Source organism: Grampus griseus, assembly GCF_964374135.1.
Source record: "Grampus griseus genome assembly, chromosome: 3".
NCBI lineage: Eukaryota > Metazoa > Chordata > Mammalia > Artiodactyla > Delphinidae > Grampus > Grampus griseus.
In genome coordinates this window covers 33,695,402-33,716,847 of record NC_139019.1, presented here as the reverse complement: position 1 = coordinate 33,716,847, position 21,446 = coordinate 33,695,402, and the positions used below count along the sequence as shown (strand labels likewise).

Here is a 21,446-nt window from a genome sequence, read left to right as displayed (position 1 = left end):
TATTTTATCATAGTATCATGGCTGAACACTGTACATTTGCTTTGAATAGCAGTCTAAATTTTGGTAAATAAATAGAAAAAAATCAAAATGTTATTATTTATGTTCACTATTCATATTGATGAAGAAATAGGTTAATTAGAGGTTAATAGGTTAATTAGAGGGTCTGCTGTCTTCTACTTAGAGAAAGAAGATGAGTTTCTCTGTATGTTGTCCAGAGGCCTCATCTCTACTTTCAAAGACCATCTCAAGCACTACCCTTGTGCTCTGTGGACAGAATTCACAATTCGTTATGCTCTTTGTTTATGCCTTAGCATAATTATCACTACTCTGTATCATTTCTCAGTTAGTTGTGTCAGTGGACTGGCTTCTCCCCATAGATTGCAAATTCCTTCAGGTTAGGACGTGACCTCTCAGGATGGTACATCCATGCACCTCCATCACAGGGCTTCTTGCCCAACAAGTAGTCAGTAAATGTGTGTTGAATTGAACCACGCTTAACTATACTGGACATCATTCTTTTGTTGTTATTGTTTACTACAAGAAGAAAAAGCAAAGAAAGAGGAAGAGAAACAGGAAGAGAGGAAGAGAGACCAGAGAGGAGGAGAGAAGCAAAGAGAAGACAGGAGAGAGAGGAGAGGGAGGAGGGAGGAAGGAAAGAGGAAGGGAAAATAAAAAGAGGAAAATGGGAGCCCACTTACAACAGAGACATATTTAATCTACTTCTGTATGAAACTGCTATCTCATATTTACTGCCTGTTTATGTACTAGAGTACAAGGAAGTAGGCTTATATCATGAAACAAACCCAAAAAATCAGAGCCTAATTTCATTTTTAATACCTTTTATAAAATCCAGCACTTCTTCTAAAGAATAAAAAGATTCATGTTAAGGTTTAAGTGAATTGTACTCTATGATGAAACCATTAAAACCGCTAAAATTTAAAATTTTATTTTCACAAAATTTAAATTTCTATATTTTGATAATATTTTCATATATCTATTCTCCCATAGTTTTATATTTTTCCTTTACTGCCTTATTAATATTCTTGTCCGATAACACTGCATTTGGGAACATAGTACTCCTAGGGTTGGGTAGTATCGTTTGACAAGTCACACTGAAAGCAAGTGGTTACACTATACCCAGGGAGACACCTCAGTTCTTTAGCAAGTTGAATATCAGCTCCCCTGCAATCATATAACTAGAAACAATACTTCATTAGTTAGCACCTGCCATCCTATTAGCTTTGAGAATTAGGGTTTAGCACGCTTCTAGGGCTTCAGAGAAATCAAACCCATATTGTGCTAGCTTAGCATAAAGAGTAGGAAATAATGGGAAAATGACTTTTAAAAAATCTATCTGCAATATTACCTTATGAAAAGAGAGGTTGATGCATAAATTGCTTTATCTGAAAGAATATTTAGCAAAAAAGATGTTTTGATTGCCCTGATGAATAAATTACAAAGTCAGTATAAATCAATCATCTCCTAGCTTCCCAAATCTCTATGAAATTGAGAAAATCTTTATGTACAGACACTCGAAAAAATCATTTGTCACAATTCACGAAAAGAGTAAGAAATTGATTATAACAATCACCTAAATGGCTGGCTTTCTTAGTATTGATTCTGTACATTGTTCTTTAAGATTCTAAGGGTACATCATTTCCGACATTTTTATTTCCCTATAAGACATTAAGAGATTCGGGTTACCTCTCTGACCCACTAATTCGTGGTCTATTCTCCAGCGGGTGAGTGAGTCACGGTTCTGGAGATGAGCAGCTGCTGTTCTTGCGCAAACACAATGAACACCCTTCAAGTAAGTGTTAAATTCTCAATTATCGACTAGTGGGTGACTGCACAAGGATCTTGGCCAGTGCCTCTCAGACTTTAGTGAACCTAAGGTTCACTAGGGGTACTCATTAAAAACACAAATTCCAAACCCCGCTGTAATTTACCAGGTGTGAGGTATCCCTGGGAATGGATATTTTAAATACGGACACCAGATTAAATAAGGACAACTGTTACAAGACACTTGTGGGCCACACTCTGAGAAACAGTGATGCTGACTTGGGAAGCTGAAAATGTTTTTAACCACCAGCCTATTGAAGACCTCTGTAATAGATCCAGAGCAAAGTATCTATGAAAAGGAAGATGAGTCCAAAGGTTTAGTTGGAAGCAGTTAACCTTTGAATCGGAAATATCCTTAATGAAGGGAAGATGACAGCTGGAGAAGAAGCAGCAGCTGAGAACAGTCATGAGCCCCTCTCCTTGGCACCTTTCACACCCAGACCTATAGATTGCTGGTACCCAGTTCCTACTCTCTCTGACATCTGCCACCTTAACATACAATCTGGACATACATTGGAAATTGTACATAGATTTAGGATTGGGGTGGGGGGGAGTTGAGAACAGATTGAAGTACTAGTAAAGTTGAAAGCATTATAGCCAAGAGGTCTAGATAAAGAATGATTTGAAAACAAGAAGAGAGAATGGAGTCAGAGAAAAAAGCCTGAGCCTGGAGTGAGGGCAGCATCCAGATCAAATCAGGGATAGGGGACATAGCGAGGGAGGCTGAGAAAGCGAGGGAGGCTGAGAAGGCGGGGGAGGCTGAGAAGGCGGGGAGGCTGAGAAGGCGGGGGAGGCTGAGAAGGCGGGGAGGCTGAGAAGGCCGGGGAGGCTGAGAAGGCGAGGGGGGCTGAGAAGGCGAGGGGGGCTGAGAAGGTGAGGGAGGCTGAGAAGGCGAGGGGGGCTGAGAAGGCAGGGGAGGCTGAGAAGGCGGGGGAGGCCGAGAAGGCAGGGGAGGCTGAGAAGGCGAGGGAGGCTGAGAAGGTCTTGCTTTGCTGCTGTCAGTTGGAGGTTCCATTCAACTGCCCCTGACGGGCATTCCGGTCCACTGAGCATGCCCAGTTTGTGGACTGACTTTCACCAAGTAGAACAATCAACAAGATCACCATAAAGGCTTGACCAACACCAGCCCAGTAAAGTGACCACTGAAAGCCATTCCCAAATCTGTGATCAATGGACCCAGGCTTAGGGAGAAGAACTCCTTTGGTCTACCAAAATTGTTTGAGTTTCAGTCTCTAATTTCTTCCTTCTCAGATACTCTGGTCTCCACCAAAGGGACACTATTCAGTGAGATGAAGCCATTTTGTTGGTCAGCAGGAGCTCAGAAGCAAGAAAATGTCCTCGTGGTAGAATACAGCATCATCTTTCTCAGCAGCAGCCCATCACTGGAAGCTTCCAGATCATTGTGCCAATCAAGTGGTGGAGGGACTTTCATTTAAAGACCCTTATGTGAACCTTATGTGAGAAACTTGCCAACCTGCTTCTTCGATTTGTTAGCCTTATTATTTCTGATACTTAGGTGCTGTCTCTTAGAGAGCCTGAAACAGCCAAGACATGGCCAAGGACACAGAGGAATCTGCAGGTGAGCATCGTCGGATCCTGAGGAATTAGGTGTTTTGTGTCTGTGTGACGATATGCATATGTGAGGTGAGGAATGGTGTACATCACTGAGGGAGATCTGTACACCTTAAAAGGTTTTATGAAAAGCTATGCTAAAGCAAGATTGTTTCTCTCTACTCTCCCTTTATTCCAAAATAATAAAATCACATGGATTGTAAAGGACCAATGATTATGTCCTACCTTCTTTAAAAATGTATAGTCTACTCGAGAAGAAAGTGGGGCTACAACACAAAGAAAGGCAGTTGCTTATTTAATCTTCAATACTGGCAGAGTCCTTTGGAAATATTCTGCTTTGCCAAAAAAGACTGTTCTAAAGGGTTATGTTGTTTGATTTGGAGGCTTGTGGAAAATCACTACGTCGAGAAATATGTCTTCTACCAAGTTGCCATGTGGTGTGAAATTGCTCAATTCCCTGGACTCAAATATGTGTTTTCAGTTTTCCAACAAGCTTTATTCAAATAATTCCTGGAAGGTACAAGTCAAAAATATTTAGATCATTATCAGAAAAGAACAAGGTTGCATGAGCATGATACCAGAAGAGGGACCTGAGAGGGCCAGAAGGGAAGTCAGAGAGAAAGAGGATGTGAGTAAATAAGTTGGGGGGTGGGGGCAATGAGGAAGGAGGTGGAAAATAACAAGCTCTATTACACTCTTGCCCTCCCCTACTCAAGTCAGGTGTAAGGAATTCAGTTCATGGAATCTGAGAGCTGAGCCTGTCTCAAGAGGATATAGGGTGATGCCTACATGACTGGAGAGATAAACAGGGATCTAGCATCTTTTATCTTCCCCTCCACATTTAATTCAGGTTTTGAAACATACTAAGCGTCTTCTATTTTCAAGTATGTCAATTATAAGAAGTATGAATAAGACACAGTTTCTGCCATCAAAGAGGTGGCAGTCAAGAGGAAGAGAAGAGTAGGAGAAAGGGAGAAGGGGAGAGAGGAAAGAAGGAGAGAGAAGGAAAGAAGAGAGGAGAGAGAGAGAAGGAGAAAGAGAAGGACAGAATGAGAAGGAGAGAGAGGTAACCATAGCATAGTAATTCACAGGAGGGCATTTCAGCATGTTCTTAATTCTTCTTTTCCTGCCCATTTTAGAGATTTTTGGAGAGATTAACCTCACTCTCGGCATGCTGAACAAGGAAGATAATATTAGCAAGGTAAGGAAAATAGAGAAAAGTCTCTTCCCCATTCACTTTTTCTAATCCAGTTAATGCAACATTTCATCTACATCGTTCTTTGCTTCAACTTCCCCTTTTCTCTCCCGCTTCTTAAGTGGCATTCAGTTTTTCAGAAAATGCAGTTTTAATGGAAGTCATTGTAATGTTTAAACAATGATATTTGGCATTTGAGGATTCAGAGTATCCAACTGTAGAAGCTAGCAAAAGAATGCCCCCTTACGTAACCTTACACAGATAGATGTGGAAAAAGGGAGATGTCAGACTTACAACCATGTGGATTAGAGCCTCCTCCTGTGGAATTTGAGGGTTAGCAGACATTTGGTCCTGTCCAAAATATGTCAAGGACTTTTTGGTGTGGACCAAATGTCTTATGAACGTTTTGGACAGGACCAAATGTCCTGTAAGGAATTTGAGGGCTCCTATGAAAATCCCCAAATATCTCCCCCTACTCATCTATAATGCTGTTTCATAATTAGAGATTTATTTCTCTGAATTTGAAGGCTTTTCTGGCTTCAGCAACCTTTTGTAAAATAACAACAGTTACTGTTCATTGAACACTTACCTAAGGCTGGAGAGAGCTAGATGCTTCCTAAACAATAGTGCATTGTATTATGTTCACTCCTCACAACATTATGATGTAGGTATTGTTATTTCCATTTGACAACTAAGAAAAGTGAGGCCCAGAGAAGTTACAAGCCTAAGACCAGCAGGATTAAATCCAAACACAAGCCTGTCTGACTCCAAAATAATGCTCCTAATCATTATTCAACATAGCTTCCCTGTGAAGGGCAATGCCTACACCTTTATCCCTTAATCCAGTGGTTCTCAACCCTGACTCCATATTAGAATCCCTTATGCAAAGCGAGTTATTTCACATGTTAAACATAGGCATAGTACCTCAAGGTAGCATGCCTGAGGCTCTTGGAGATTTCAGGACACCAGTCTCTCATCTTCCAAAGGCCATGTGGCCACCTAAGAGACTGAGAAGAGCCCTCACACGCCAGCACCTGCCAAGCCATATAATTGCCAGAGGCTGCAGCTCTGTGGAAAAGGATTTACAACTTCTTCTCCACAAAGGCATGAACAAAGGAAGGGCCTATAAATCCCCTTTAGGAACAAGTTTCATAACTTAGCAGCCTCTTTGGGAATCGCATTGCATTCCTTAATGCCATAGTCACTCTCTGGTAGTAAGAGCAACAATTGGGTTTTCCATTGCCCTGAGTGCCCTACAACAGTGAATTTCAAGAGACTTTAGTATGTTGGGTAGCCCACCCCTACCTTCAGTTAGATTTTGCCATAGAAATGTAGTCAAATTAAAATAGGTTTTAGAATGAACTTTGCTTTGCCTATAAGCCTTTGATTCCTAAAGATAAATATTATGTTAAGGAAGTCCCACTTAGGATATATAAAATCCATTGTGTAGTAGAGATATGTTGCTTAGTTTAACCGTGTTATTCATTTGGATTTTATCTGACTCCTTTAGTTTTGCAACTCAAATTTCTGTGTGTAACCTTGTATGTTCACAGGAAGACATTTATGGTCATCTCACTTCCGTTATTCAGAATACTGACATCCTGGATGATGCAATTGTCCAAAGGCTGATTTATTATGCTTCTAAGGACATGAGAGACGACAATGTAAGTTTGATCCTTGATGATGAGTCAGTGTCAGGACCAGCAACAGGTCTTTACCTAACCCAACTACACCCATGCAGACACCCATAAACTTTTCTACATCACTGCCAGGACCACAGGTCACTTTTATTAGTTCTTCATGGTAACCTGGATACAGTTACAGCACATATTATTTACCCCAACACAGATGAGGAAACCGAGGTAGAGTTAAGAAAGTCTTTAGGAGTAATATTCCATCCACTTGTAGATGAGGAAGTTGGTGCTTAGAGAGATTGTTTGCAAAGTAATACAGCTATCTATTGACAGAACCAATAACTAGAACCAAAGTTTGTTGGCTCCCTATGAATTCTTATCTCTTCTCATGCCTACTTGTCTATATCTACTAGACATTGTATCTGAAAAATTATTTGTAGAAATAATTTGAGTCTTAAAATAATGTTATTTCCTTCCAGAAAGAATTTTTACTTGTTTACCTGCCAAGGGCACAATCTATGATTAATTTCAGGGCTTGAGATTTTTCCGGGCAACTTCTGTGACTCAACGTTGTACTACAGTCTACGGAGAGCCTATTTAACCTTTCATATCAATGCAGCCCTTTGAGGTCTTAGCCAAAAAGATAAGAGGTGAGATGACCAGGATCTCACCATTGGTTGGCTACAAAGCAGCCTCAAAAGCAGGGCTTATCTCTCTGGATTTCCAGTCTTGTCCAGCTCTCAACTGAGTAATTCATTCCACCTTATATTGTGATCTCTTTGATGTTTCTATGAGTATATTTTTTAATATCTTGCCCAGCACTTTTTATTTTCCTGAGCAGGAAAGTTGATCAAATTGACCTTGTTCACTATTACCAAAAGCAGAAGTCCCTCCAAATATCTCCAACATCAAGGATAATTAGATCAGGACAATACCAAAACCCAAATCTCTAGCTAGCTTTGGGTTTTTCTAGCCCAAATCCTAGCCCATTTTTCGTTCTCCATTCCCTTCAGTAATTCATATCACTTCAACATAAAACGTAAATCTTATGTTCACGGTACCTGATTAATTAACAAGAAAACATGTATTGCCCCAAGTTTACAAGAATCCTATTAAAACCTGGCTTTGAGGTGCTTTTGAATTACCTCTGCTTTCCCAGCTACTGACACCTACCCTAGGGTCTTACACGCTGGGTTTGTAACAGCCTGTTCTCCCTCTATTGAAAAGGCAAGGAACTTATAAATATTATGTAAACTATCAATATTTCCCCTCTGCTGGCTCGTTCCGCTCTTCCTAGCTGTTATTGTTATTTTCCTTTTCTTCCTCAGATCCTCAGAGAAATAAGAATGCTAACTGGGGAGGTGTTGGTGTCTCTCGCTGCACGTGATTTCAACTCTGTGATGTATGAGGTACAAAGTACCTTCAGGATCCTGGAGCTACCAAATGAATTCGTTGTGCTTGTCCTGGCTGAACTGGCAACGAGCTACGGTACGGAGGGAATAGTGTCCACATTTTCCCTGGGAAACAATCATTCTAATTGTGTAAACCCAAATAGGAGCAAACAGCAGAAGGGAGAGGATCTCTCCCTTCTTTTATACTGAAGAATACTGATAGCGGCATTTGGACTGTTGTTTATGAGCATAGATGAGCCTGTTGGCCAGTCACGGGTCCACACTGCTCTGAATTTGTCTGGACTCTCTCCCACCCTCATGTTTCCTTTCGTCTGGCTTTGTGTTTGCAGAAGCACATTTTCCACAAGCCGTATTCTGCAAACCACTCAACTCCTACATGAAGTAAGGGTTTCCTAGGATGTTCTTTTCTAAACCACTTTATTTAACAGATATTTATTGAGCACCTATCACCTATGCTGGGCCCTGGGGATACAGGCAAGTTCTGGTGGGAGGGACGAACATAAATAAAATAATTATTCAAGTAAGTAATTGCTACTAAGCAACAGGTACAGATGGCCGTATAGCCAGTACCTTATGTTAAGGTACTCTAACTACAGATTGATTCTCTAACTACAGCCTGGCATTACAGTGGGGGAGGGATAGAGAACAACTTCCCGCTGCACCTCATCTGCCTCCCCTATGAAGCCTTGAAATGCTTATCGATTCCTCACTGCAGTGTCCCAAAGCATTCCCTTCATGATGATGACCCTGCTCACCATGCAAACCATGCTCAGGCTGGCCGAGGAGGAAAGGATGAAGGGAGCCTTCTGTATCGGTGGGTATCCCCGTGGTTTCCTCTTTGTTAAGACCAGACTATGAATGTAGCAAATGTCTTATTTTTCCCTTTACTTCAGTCTTGTCCTTTCTAGTAATAGTAGCTACCATTTACTGAGTGCCTACCATATGGAAGGCCTTCTTCAGGAGTTATCTCTGTCAATCCTCACAGCAGTTCTGCAAAGTACTATTAGCCCATTTTACAGATGAGAAACTGAGGGTCACGGAGGTTAAGCGATTTTCTCAGGGTGGTGACAGTCAGTGAGATGGAGAGATGGCATCCAAGTCTACATGACCACCCAGTCCATATTCTTCCCACTGTCTTACACCAGGTCCATTTATACTGGCCTCCTTCTTCAATGGGATCACACTTTTCAAAAACGATTATGAGAGCTTATGAGCTCTTAGCCATAGGCTAAATTCTGGCATCTCTTTGTAATGCAATATTGTGAAAGTGATAAGTAAACAATCTAATCAAAATACAAGCAACTATACAATCAAGGAAAATGGGTAAACAAGCTATGGTCACAAATCCCTCAACCCCAAAACTGAAACACATCTACGGTAATCGACAATCTACAGAGAAAAACATGCCCTTGAGCTCCTGGAAAAAGCATTTTCAGCACAGTGAGAGACTTCCTGGATGAGTCTGAAGACCAGGACTCTTTTCTCTGATCAGTCACTGAGCCATCAGGTGATTCTGCCCCTCTCTCAACCTCAATTTCACCTCTAAAAACAACAAATGAAGTGATTGCTAAGACCCCTTCCACCTCTGACATCCCCAGCACTACTCTTTTATAATGTTTTAAAGCCTATACTGTTAGGAATATCTTCTTTATCTATCAACCAAGTCTTTTCTATTCTGTTTTACCCATTTCCTCTTGTCTGTCCTCAATAAAGGTAATATTTGTATCTGATAAATATTGAGAATTTACCATGTGCCTGGGTACTGCCTTGGGTATTTTAAGATTATTATTTCATTTAACCCTCATAGCGACCCCATTAGGTGGCTAACATTTTCTGTTCATTTTACAGATGAGAAATTGAGGCTTAGAAAGGTTAAACAGCTTGCCTGCAATCACACAGCTGGTACGTGGCAGAGACACGTACAGTCAGACTCAAGGACTCCAACTACTATACTAGATTAGCCCACTTTTCAATATTTTTATTTTCCCTACTCACTATCACAGCAAACATTGTGTCCCAGCAAAAAAATATTGGTGCCACTAAGTGCACTTCTACCTCCAATATCAATAACCAAGAAGGTAAAAGAAAATAAAATCAGAAATCATCGTGGCAATGAATAAGGGAATTCTCATCTGTGTGTTATAAATTTATCTAAGTGCGCTTTAGTCTTAAAGCAACTTTGCCCAACTGCCAGTAAAGAAAAGGTATAAAATTTAATAGCCATCCATCTAGCTATGTGTTCAATCAATCAGCAAATAAACAGACATTGTGCTTGTTGTTTCAGATACCATCAACGAATCAGGCACCATCCCTTCTCATTATAGGGCAGTGCAACACACACACACATACACACACACACACACACACGCAAAATGGATTTGACAAAATGGAACATGAGCTTATCAGAGAGAGTTTGGAGGGGATAGGAATAAACCAAAACTGACCAGCTCTAAAGCTAAGATGCTTGGGATCTTTTCCATAGAGTTATTTGTAGATGAGGTATTCTTGAGAGAGTAAACTACAGTTTTTTTACTATCTAATGAAAGGGATAGCATGAGGGGCTGAAGGAAAAAATATTATTTAATGCACTTGATGCAAATATATATGTGATATATATGATATTTTTGCAGGCCCAAGATTTTTTAATTTTATTAAAGTAAAACATACATGGAGAAAAACATAAAAATCAAAAATATACAGGTTGATGAATTGTCACGAAGTAGCTCATCCATTTGACCAAAACTCAGGAAAAAATTTGGACATTACTAACTCCCTAGAAGTCCCCATCTTTTCTCCCAGTCATCACCTCTCCACCCTTTCCAAGGGTAACCACAATCCTGAATTCTAACACCGTAGATTAGCTTTGCCTATTTGTGAGATTCATACATGTTTTGTGTACCTGTAGTCCATTTTCATTTCTGTACACTATTACATGTCTATACTACAATTTTTCCATTCTACCTGTTGATAGAATGGAAATTCTACCAAATATTTGGATCATTTTTTTTGTCTGAGGCTATTACAAAAATAATTGAATGGAACATTCTTGTACAAGATTTTTAGTGCCCTTATGTATGCATATCTAGTGCCCATATATATACCTTGGAGTGGAATTTCTGGGTCATAGACAAAGCATATTCAACTTTGGTTGATAATGCCAAACAGTTTTCTAAAGTGTTTGTAATCAATTCACACTCTCACCAGCAGAATGTAAAAACATCAGCTGCCCCTTAGTCCTGTCAACACTTGACATTGACTATCTGAAATTTTAGCAATTCCATATGGTATGTTGTAGTATTTCATTATGGTTTTAATTTACAGTTCACTAAAGTGGCTTGAACACTTTTTATATATTTACTTGGTGCAGTCAAAAGATTTTATGGAAACTATTACACATTTGCTAATCATCAGTACATTTTTTTCAAATTACATTATGGTCCTACCTACCTTGATATTTTTCTCAGTCTGTGGTTGTTTTTTAAATGCAGCCCTTGAGAAGTTCAGCAGAGCCATTTACAAGTATGTCAGCCACTGGAGAGACTTCCCCTACCCCAGATTGGATGCCAGTCGCCTGACAAAATCTTCATGCTGTTCCGGTATATCATGGACAAGTGGGCCACCACGACCTTGCCCACACAAGTGAGTGAGGTTCAGCATGCCTCCAGCTAGCTCTCCTGGCATACTGGTTGAACTTCCTCTTCTCTTTTTGACATGATAATTCATCTTAGTTCTGTTGGAAAGCTGTGGGTTGTATCTTATCATGTTTATAAAATCTTTTGTTTTTCCTGTTTCAAATCACTATTTACTCATTATTTCAACTAATATTTATTGAGTCCCCATGACATGCCAGACATCATTCCCATACTGGGGATACAGCAGAGATTAAACAGACCCAAATCCCCACTCTCATGGAACGGACATGCCAAAGTGTGCAGAGAACAATAACTAACTAAAATGAGCAAAATATATGGAATTTTAGCTATATCATAACCCATATTTGGGCTGTCACTGATTAGGGAAAACACCAGTCCAGAGAAATTTCCTGTGTCTGTGAATATCACAATGCATTAAAATGATATCTAAAGAAGGAGCGTGTCTGCTTCAAAATACTGTAATGACTTATAAAGAATAGATTACAAAGTGCATTCACATATATAATCCCATCCTTATTTTGCTTAATTGCTATGATTTTTTTTTTTTTTTTTTGCATACACGGGCCTCTCACCATTGTGGCCTCTCCCGTCGCGGAGCACAGGCTCCGGACGCGCAGGCCCAGCGGCCATGGCTCACGGGGGGCCCAGCCACTCTGCGGCATGTGGGATCTTCCAGGACCGGGGCACGAACCCGTGTCCCCTGCATCGGCAGGCGGACTCTCAACCACGGCGCCACCAGGGAAGCTCCAGCTATGATTTTTTAATGTAGGTGAAATTATATTCTATTTCAATCTCTTTATTGCTATATTATAAAAGATTTAACACTTAGCTACCTTCTCTAGTTCAGTTTCTTTTCTATATTTTGAGCTTTTAAAGCATTCATTTTTTAACATGCTGGGATAGTTAAATCATTAGCAAACATGAAATTTTTAAAATATTCTGAGGAAGTCTTTTCTTCAAGCCACTTGAAAAACAAAATTCAATGCAAATTTGCTGACTACTTTCCTAGCCTCCCACAGGAAGTTAGGCAAGTAACAAGAAGGTGCACAAAGTAATAAGGGAGCACAGGGAGAGAAGCACTTAACCCCTGGCGAGCACTGGAAAGGCCATGGCATTGGAACTGAGCTTGCAACCCATGAAGTCATCACTACAGGAGACATGCAGTCCCTAAAGAGGGGATAAAACCCACTGGAGCATAGGTTAGGGATGGGATAACGTGATACTTGAGTGAGTCCAGTGGGAGAAGGGGAAGTGTGGAGAGGAAAGGGGATGATATAAAGAGGCAGAAATAAAAGAAACTCAGAAGGTGGTCTTGGCCACATAATAAAGAATGCTACACAGTACCTTTTTTTTAAGAAATAAGAAACCTTGGGGGACTTCCCTGGTGGTCCAGTGATTAAGACTTCACTTTCCAATGCAGGGGTGCGAGTTCGATCCCTGGTCGGGGAGCTAAGATCCCACATGCCTCGCGGCCAAAAAACCAAAACATAAAACAGAAGTAATATTGTAACAAATTCCATAAAGACTTTAAAAATGATCCACATCAAAAAAATCTTTAAAAAACCAAAAGAAAAGAAACCTCAGAAAGGCTTAAGCAAGAAGAATGAGATCTTAGAAACTAAGAAAGGAGTGATTTTCAAGAAGCAGAGACAGATCTACAGAGGACATTGCTATGGTGCTCAAGAAAGAAAAATCTTGAAACGTGTCTACTGCATAGAAATGTGGTAGAAGAATTCTTCCAGCTGACACACAGTGTTGAGTGAAATAAATGGTTATTGTTATTAGCCACTAAGTTTTGACATGGTTTGCTGTAGAGCAAAATTTAGCTAATAGGAAAAAAAGCATTTATTAGGTAGAAAAAGCAGAATATAGAACTATAGATTAAATGGTATCAATTTTTAAGAAATTAAAATACATAAGAAAAAGATAGGAAAGAATAGGTCAAATAAAGAAATAACTTTTTAAAAATACACCAGACAGTGCTTATCTATGAGTACTGTGGGTACTGTGTTTTCTGCTTCCTCCTAATTTTTGTGATTTCTACATTTTTTTAAATAAATTTATTTATTTAATTTATTTATTTATTTTCGGCTGCGTTGGGTCTTCACTGCCGCGCACGGGCTGGTTGCGACAAGTGGGGGCTTCTCTTGTTGCGGTGCACGGGCTTCTCATTGCAGTGGCTTCTCTTGTTGCAGAGCACGGGCTCTAGGCACGCGGGCTTCAGTAGTTGTGGCATGTGGGCTCAGCAGTTGTGGCTCGCGGGCTCTAGAGCACAGGCTCAGTAGTTGTGGCGCACAGGCTTTGTTGCTCCGCAGCATGTGGGATCTTCCCGGTCCAGGGATCAAACCCGTGTCCCCTGCATTGACAGGCGGATTCTTAACCACTGTGCTACCAGGGAAGCCCATGATTTCTACATTTTATCATCAATATATTGCATTTATATTTTGTACTGGTTCATTTTTCATGTCGTGTGGAAGCCAGATGACAGTGGATTGAGAAATAAAGGGGAGGTGGGGAGTGGAGGTAAAAACGGTAGACCACTCCTTCCAAAAGCTTTGCTCTGCGAGAAAGGAAAGAGAAACAGAATTGGATGAGGATAACAGTGGGGCTAAAATGATACGGAATCAAAGAATTTTTTTTAATATAAGGGAAATTTTAAATTTGTTAATATAGTAAAAGAAAGTGACCATTAGAGAGAGGTTAAAGAAATAGAAGAGCGGGACAAATATTGAAATGAGCATCAATATAGATAGAGATGTAGATACAAATAGAACTCTCCTTCATACAATGATCTTAACCTAAACATTGTTTGAAGAAACCTTGCTCGGTTGAAAGCAGTGAGGAAAGTTTCTTGGGGGGTATCTAAAGCTTCTGGTATACTGAGAAATGTACAAAAAGCATAGTGAAGTGTGAGAAACGGTATTTGTTTGCTGCCTCTGCAGATTTTGGCCATCATTAAGGCTCACGGCCCCACAGTGAGCCTGCTGCTGCATCGGGAAGACCTCTGTGAATACGCCCTGGGCCAGGTCCCTTGGCTCCTGAAGCAGTATAAAGACAAAGAGATTGATTTCCATGTCACTCAGGTGAGAGCCACACCCGCAAGAAACCGGTTCTGATAGCTGACCAGCAATCATCCTGGAGGATGTTAATTTTCAAGAGGGGGGGGGGGGTCAAGGAACTCAAACACGTGTTTGGGCAGCCGAACTTAAATACCTCTTGGGAAATATGAGGTAGAGAAGCGGTCGGTGGCATAGCTGGATGGTGGAAACTCCAGAAGGAATTTCTGTTCAAGCCGCTGGGGAACTAAACAAGGTAGAGGAGCAGAATCACTAAAGACAACTGGTAACCACAGAAAGGTGATGGGTTTGTTCTCCTCACAAAAGGTAGTGAGTAATGATTTGCTTTCCACATCCTGTGCTGTTGCTCCGTAGGCAGCCTCCAGCTAACCTTAGAGAGCTTCCATTCCAGAGTCTAAGACAGATAGTGACCGCGGCAGTCCTTTATGATGTTAGCCTTCCAAAGGCCTTGAGGAAGACCATCTTTATCAATTTACTCCACCAGGTAAGAAGACCATGTTGTCAGATCTGATTGTTTCATTTTCAACAGCTTTCTCTTTTTAACATCTACCACCTGAGTTTTTTCTTCTCATTCAGGTGTGCAGAGTTCTAGATCCTCCAGTAAAGGAAAATGAAATCAAAGCTTCAGACTGTTTCCTCATTCTAGGTAGGACCCAGCATCCAGAGGGTTTTTAATTAAAATGTCTCCAAGTGATGATGACGACAAGGATGAAGTGCGTGCAAACTGTCACATCTGTTACTTTCACACCTACACACAAAATGTTTCTTCAACTCAAAGTATTCTGTGCCTTTCCCTATCTTCCCTGCAGCTGGTAGAGTGACCAGTCATCCTGATCTGTCCGGGACTAAAGGACTTCCAGGAAAATAGAACTTTCAGTTCTAAAACCAGAAAAGTCTCAGACATATTTTGGATATTAACTCCTTACTGGATATAAGGTTGGCAAATATTTTTGCCCATTCCATATGTTTTCTTTTCATTTTGTTGGTGGTTTCCTTGTCTGAGAAGAAGCCTTTTGGCTTCTTTGATGTAATCCCACTTGTTTATTTTTGCTTTTGTTGCCTCTGCTTTGGGTATCAAATTCAAAAAAATTCACTGCCAAGACCAATGTCAAAGAGCTTCTTCCTATGTTTTGTTCTAGGAGTTTTACAGTTTCAGGTCTCATGTTCAAGTCTTAAATCCATTTTGCTTTAATTTGCATGTTTGGTGTAAGGTAGGAATTCGATTTCATTCTTTGGCAAGCAGCTGTCCAGTTTTCCCAGCACCGTTTATTGAAGAGACTATTCTTTCCCCATTGTTTATTCTTGGCTCCTTTGTTGCAAATTAATTGACTATATATGCATGGGTTTATTTCCAGGCAAACCTGTAAGAGTTGGCAACCCTAAGGCTAGGAAATGCTTTTTTCTTGGCATTTGAGATTATTTGAAACTCTATCAAACCCCAGTCATCTTTTTTCCTCCTTGTCATTTCTTAGTATCTATCCCTTGTCTCTCTCTCCCTCCTTCACTCTCTCCCTTTTGTTCTTGCTTTCACATCACAATCCCACCCATCACCTGGTTAGAATACCGGACACAGGTTGTCGAGGAAGCACCAAGTTCCCAGGGTCAGGATACCAAACTATACTCTAATATAGTCCCTCAGGGCAAGAGACAAGAGCAATCCTAGACCTCCCACACCTGCACCCTCCCAAAATATGTCATTTCCTCTACTTCACTGCATACCTTTCTAGTATGGTCTAGTTCTCTCCTAACTGACCACCTCTGTTTCTATAGTTTCCACTTCTCTATGCCCCAGCCTAATTAAGTTCTTCACTTTATCTCTAACATTTCCAACCCAAACCTCTCTACTCCATCCAGGTCTCTCTTCACTCTTCCCTGCTTCCTTCTTACCCTTGCGAGTCTCCAGCTGCACAGCTGGTGAAGCATCACTTTGATCTCTGCCTCCATGTTCACAAGGCTTCCCTCTGTGTCTGTCTGTATCCTCTATCCATTTATTATAAAGACACCAGTCATATTGATTTAAGACACCTCATCTTAACTTGATTTCATCTACAAAGAACCTAATTTCCAAATAAGGTTACATTCACAGGTATGAACAGAAGTGGGTATAGCTCTCTTAGTGACCAAACTGTTTAATTAATTCTGTGATACTAAAGAAGTATGGACATAATAAAATCTGGTTACCAACCAAAGAGTGACTTTGACAATCCTCATGGAACGATCCTCTTCCCATTCACAAGTATTTTACCTAAGGTGAAAATGAGTTCTTATGACTCCAGTATTTCTTTTTTTTTTTTTTTTTTTGCAGTACGCGGGCCTCTCACTGTTGTGACCTCTCCCGTTGCAGAGCACAGGCTCTGGACGCACAGGCTCAGCGGCCATGGCTCACGGGCCCAGCCGCTCCGCGGCATGTGGGATCTTCCCAGACCGGGGCACAAACCCGTGTCCCCTGCATCGGCAGGCGGACTCTCAACCACTGCACCACCAGGGAAGCCCTGACTCCAGTATTTCTTAAACCCACAGCCCATTCCAGCCCTGCAGACCTGACAGAATTTTTTGATGAACAAATGAGAGGTAATAATGAAGCCACTCGAATGGGAATCTTGACTTTGTTAAGATCGGCTATCAGTGCTGAAGGTAAGCAGTAAAGATGACAGCAGACTTGTTTATTTTGTACCAAAAAGCAAACTGAAACTTGTGCATTGTCTCTAATTCTATCCCATGTCTTTGGGAAATTTATAGAGCATCATATTCAGGTGAAGCTTGGTTTTCTCAGTTGTCTACAACCTACTACTTCTAAACAGGCATTTCTAGTTACCTCTCTTCTTCCATGATATTTACGGATGCACCCACTAAATGAGTAGAATATTTGAGAATTGAATCTAGAACTTAAAAGAGCTAGTAAACTGGTTAAGTAGCCTGATAAACAGGGAGTGGGTGGGAAGAATGTACAATATTCTAAAAATTAGTACATTTAGAAAAGAGGAGAATTTAATAAATTTTCATATTTCATTAATTCCAAAAGGCACATATTTTCACAGTATCAGAATGCACCTTATAATTGATAGCATCTTTAATTATCATCAGCCACTAGAGTTTTTCACTTGGCACAATATGAGATAATGATGCCTCATAAAATATATCTTGGATTCAATAAAATATGACAATTCATTTTTCCACAGCATTGTAATAGTTTTTTAACACCTTTATTACAGTATAACTGCTTTACAATGGTGTGTTAGTTTCCACTTTATAACAAAGTGAATCATTATAATAGTTTTTTTAAAATTCAGTTTACTCTGGGATTTACTGAAGACTTGGCAGAAGAAACATGAAGTTGTCTATGAAATTTAAAGCCAATCCATTAGGCATGATGTATTGAATCCACTTAAGAATCTAACATTTTAAACAAGGTGAAACAAAATGTAACAGAGAACAAAAAAAAGCAATAAACATGTGTAAAGAGTTGGAAAAGGAGAATGTAGGAGGGAACTGAATAACATAAAATGTTAAGGACCAGAGACTTTGCAACTATGTACCATAACTCTAATGGGTTTTCATCAATTCTAGAACATACTGTAGTCCTTCTGAAGCGGGTCTCTCAATTTCTCCCTCTATCTTTCAGAGCCCAAGTTGAGGGATCACATCACTTGAATAGAAAAAAACAGTAAAAGTCGTCATGGGCGACCTCAGTATTAAAGTAAGAGAATTAATGGGGACTTTTATTTGGATAATGATAGTTTTAGGAGTAAATGAAATGGTTTTGACTGTTTAAGAATCTGCTTATGAGATTGCTTTATAAAGAATTCAGTTATCAATTCTACTTTTAAAAGAACTCCATCTTTCCCCAAAAGATAAACTCTATCGAAGTAAAGTTCTAAAGCACATTCAGTTCAAGGGCTTCTCAGTAGAAAAAAAAAGATTTTTGCCCAGAGCATCACTCTGCCATGCTCTTCAAAAAGTTTTAAATTTAATTAGTTGAAAACTTAATTGTTAATTATAAAGATAATACTTCTTACTCCAAAAAATAATAACCCCTGAACCCTGTTCTGAGCAGAGACATCCTATTTTCCAATCAGGGAGCACCTAGAGCAAGTCTTGCACACAATAGATTTGTCATTTTTTCCTGATTATTTGATTAAAGTATTCCACGTTGGAAAAGACATAGAACTTAAATGGGAACAATTTTTAAAATTAGCAGTTGTAGTATTATTTGTATGAAAACCATATTTTGTTTGGATCAAAGCCCTACACAGAAGCCAATGAAGAGGAAAAAATTCCCCTAAGAGGCTTTGGTCACCAATAACTATGTTTAAAATAACCAAAGCTATGCAATAAATAACAATGGAGTGATTATATATAAAAACCTGACCCAGTAACTGACCAAGCCAATCAAAGAATTGCTAGGATTTAGGGTAGAATAAAAGAGCACAGAAACTTTAAGGAAGGTCAGTTAATCAGGCAAAAATAAAGAGAAAATATACCTCTTTCTCCTTAATTAGGGAGATTACTGAGTCCCTGTATGCTAATTGTTAATTGCCACCTTGTGGCCCTTCCTCCCTGTGCAAAATTATTTTCTTCTCACCCTCCATTAAAAGACCCGTTCACTAAGGAATTAGATCTGAGATTTCTATCCTCCAGGGAAGCAATCCAATAAATTAATTGAAGCCAAATTATTAAAAACCTGTGACACACGTTCATAATTCTTTATTCGAATCCGTAGAGCCAGACTTATTTCAGAATTCACAACTTTCCAGATTTCAGAAAAACATTACTGTGACAGTAGCCCACAGTCAAACCTATTAATATTTTTTCAAGAACATGTATGCATATCACACTACATAAAAGAGGCAGGGCTTCCCTGGTGGTGGCAGTGGTCGAGAGTCCGCCTGCCGATGCAGGGGACAGGGATCCGGGAAGATCCCACATGCCGCGGAGCGGCTGGGCCCGTGAGCCATGGCCGCTGAGCCTGCGCGTCCGGAGCCTGTGCTCCGCAACGGGAGAGGCCACAACAGTGAGAGGCCCGCGTACCGCAAATAATAATAATAATAAATTTTAAAAATAAATAAATAAGAGGTAAAGACTACAAATAGCTTTAAAACAGTTCAGTTTAGGTTTTGCTACCAATGAGTTGGCACCAAATTTAAGAAACAAAATTCCAGTTTTCAGAGTCATTTAGTTTGAATTTGTGGATAAGGAATTGTGGAACTTTATTTCAGTGTGGTATCTTTCCCTGAGGATTTTTAAAGCGAGGCCATGTTTTAGCCCAAAGTTACTAATGTTTCATAATATATAGTAATAGAGAATATGTCTTGGGAACTAGGAAGAAAGATTTTGGTTAAAGAGAGCTTTGCCAGTGACACTTAAATCATAACCTGTAGATTACTTCCTGCTCCATATATTACAGTAAGATCATTCAATTTATACTCTTTTTTGGAAAGATTCCACTGAATGATCCATGAAGGTTACAGAATAGGAGAATCTAAATTTCTATTCAGAGTAAAATGTTGTGAATGCGTTTTCCTTACTCTAGGTGAGGAATTCCACCCTTCTCCTCAACCAAACCATGTGTGAAAAACGCTACATTGAAGCCCAGGAAGGCTGGCCACTGATTGACTACATCTTCTCGCAGTTTGCAACGTCCAACAAGAATCTGGTACGAAGAGGGCGCCATTTTGAGTGCTGCCCTGTAGCAAGTTCAGTTGACTCAACTGGATTTTAAAAAAATATCTGTGGTCCAAGTTAGAAACTGACTTAGAGGTTACATTTCAGCCTTATCACTTTCACTAATAAATTTTTCAGCTTCTAGTGTGCTCGGTTTTCTTTCAGTGATATCCTTTTTAACTTATAATAAACCCAAGGTAGGTTAAATCAGTTTTTCCTAAAAAGGAGGAAACCTGGCCTCAAAAGCTTGGGGGTGGTTTGGAGACAGGCAGAGAAAGTGAATTGTTTCTAGAAAACAAGAAACATCCATACTTGTTACACCGGTTCCTTTGGATGAAGAGCCTGAAAAACATGTGCTTAAGATCTCAGTAATCTTAGCAAATTCATTGTAGCTGAAATTACAGTCCACTCCACTAGGAAGCAGTGTCATTGGAAATTTTTGCCCCAGAGATAAAAAGGGGAAAGGCCTGAGGGAGGAAAGGAGTAACTGCAGTCCAAGGATCCTCACAATGTTTGTTTTTCTGCTTCAGCCAGGGGTGTTTTTTTCTAACCCATTCCTCCAAAGAGCACCTTATAACAGGATTAGATACTGGAGACCAAGATTGCTGGATTCCACAAGCCCTTTAAGTTGAGTGACTGCATCCTCCACCCCAGAGGCTAAGAACACCTCCAAGTAAGGTCAGAGGCGACCGACAGCAAGGATTATGAACAAGTCACCTATTTCATCTTTCTTAAAGAGAAACCAATAAAACCTAACTCCCAGGAGACCGAAAAGGGAGAGAAAGGTATCCAAGAAACAAGCCTGGAGGTCTTAAAAACCCTGGACCCACTGATCATTGGAATGCCTCAGGTAAGGGGTCTTTTGTCACCACTCATAGTTAATTTGATCACCTTTCTAAAGCTCTGAACATTGGGGAGTAAAGATACGAGTTGGTACTCCATGTGTCATCAGCTTTTTGATGCTCTGACTAGAGGAAGTATGTTGGGACGCTCAGTGCCAGCACATAATAGTTCCTCAAAAACAGGTGTAAAATTAGCTAAATAATCTTTTATATCTGGATGGCAAATGGCAGTTTATAAGCATCTTAATATATTATTTTTCTTCTTCCCCTGACATACTTAGACACATACTGTAAGTGGTGATTCTAACACAGTGAATGCTAAACTTTCCCCATTTATCTGGGAAGGTGTTAAAAGCACACATTCTCAGACCTCACTTGAGGCCTAATATAACCTGAACCTCAAGGGGAGGAGCCTTAGAATCTGCATCTTGCTTAAGCAAAACAACCTGGAAAAGGATTTAATGGCCAGAAATACATGGCACAGCCAGGAGACAATCAGAAGGCCAGTTTAAGGGGATCACAGGCTTTATCCAGGATGGTTTTTTAAGGTGTGGGTTT

General features: G+C 40.1%; 1 protein-coding gene across 1 annotated transcript in view; it reads left to right on the top strand.

Moving 5' to 3' along the window:
* Positions 1–3,393: 3,393 nt before the first annotated feature.
* Positions 3,394–21,446, top strand: part of MROH2B (maestro heat like repeat family member 2B) — a gene marked incomplete at both ends in the record, with an annotated part of 60,936 nt that continues 42,883 nt past the window's right edge. Inside the window, 16 exon segments of the mRNA XM_082650286.1 lie at positions 3,394–3,421; positions 4,554–4,615; positions 6,163–6,273; positions 7,572–7,731; positions 8,371–8,469; positions 11,144–11,224; positions 11,227–11,294; positions 14,251–14,391; positions 14,777–14,869; positions 14,962–15,031; positions 16,906–17,019; positions 18,008–18,033; positions 18,037–18,042; positions 18,044–18,082; positions 19,916–20,038; positions 20,786–20,896. Coding sequence (XP_082506412.1) covers positions 3,394–3,421; positions 4,554–4,615; positions 6,163–6,273; positions 7,572–7,731; positions 8,371–8,469; positions 11,144–11,224; positions 11,227–11,294; positions 14,251–14,391; positions 14,777–14,869; positions 14,962–15,031; positions 16,906–17,019; positions 18,008–18,033; positions 18,037–18,042; positions 18,044–18,082; positions 19,916–20,038; positions 20,786–20,896 — 1,332 coding nt within the window.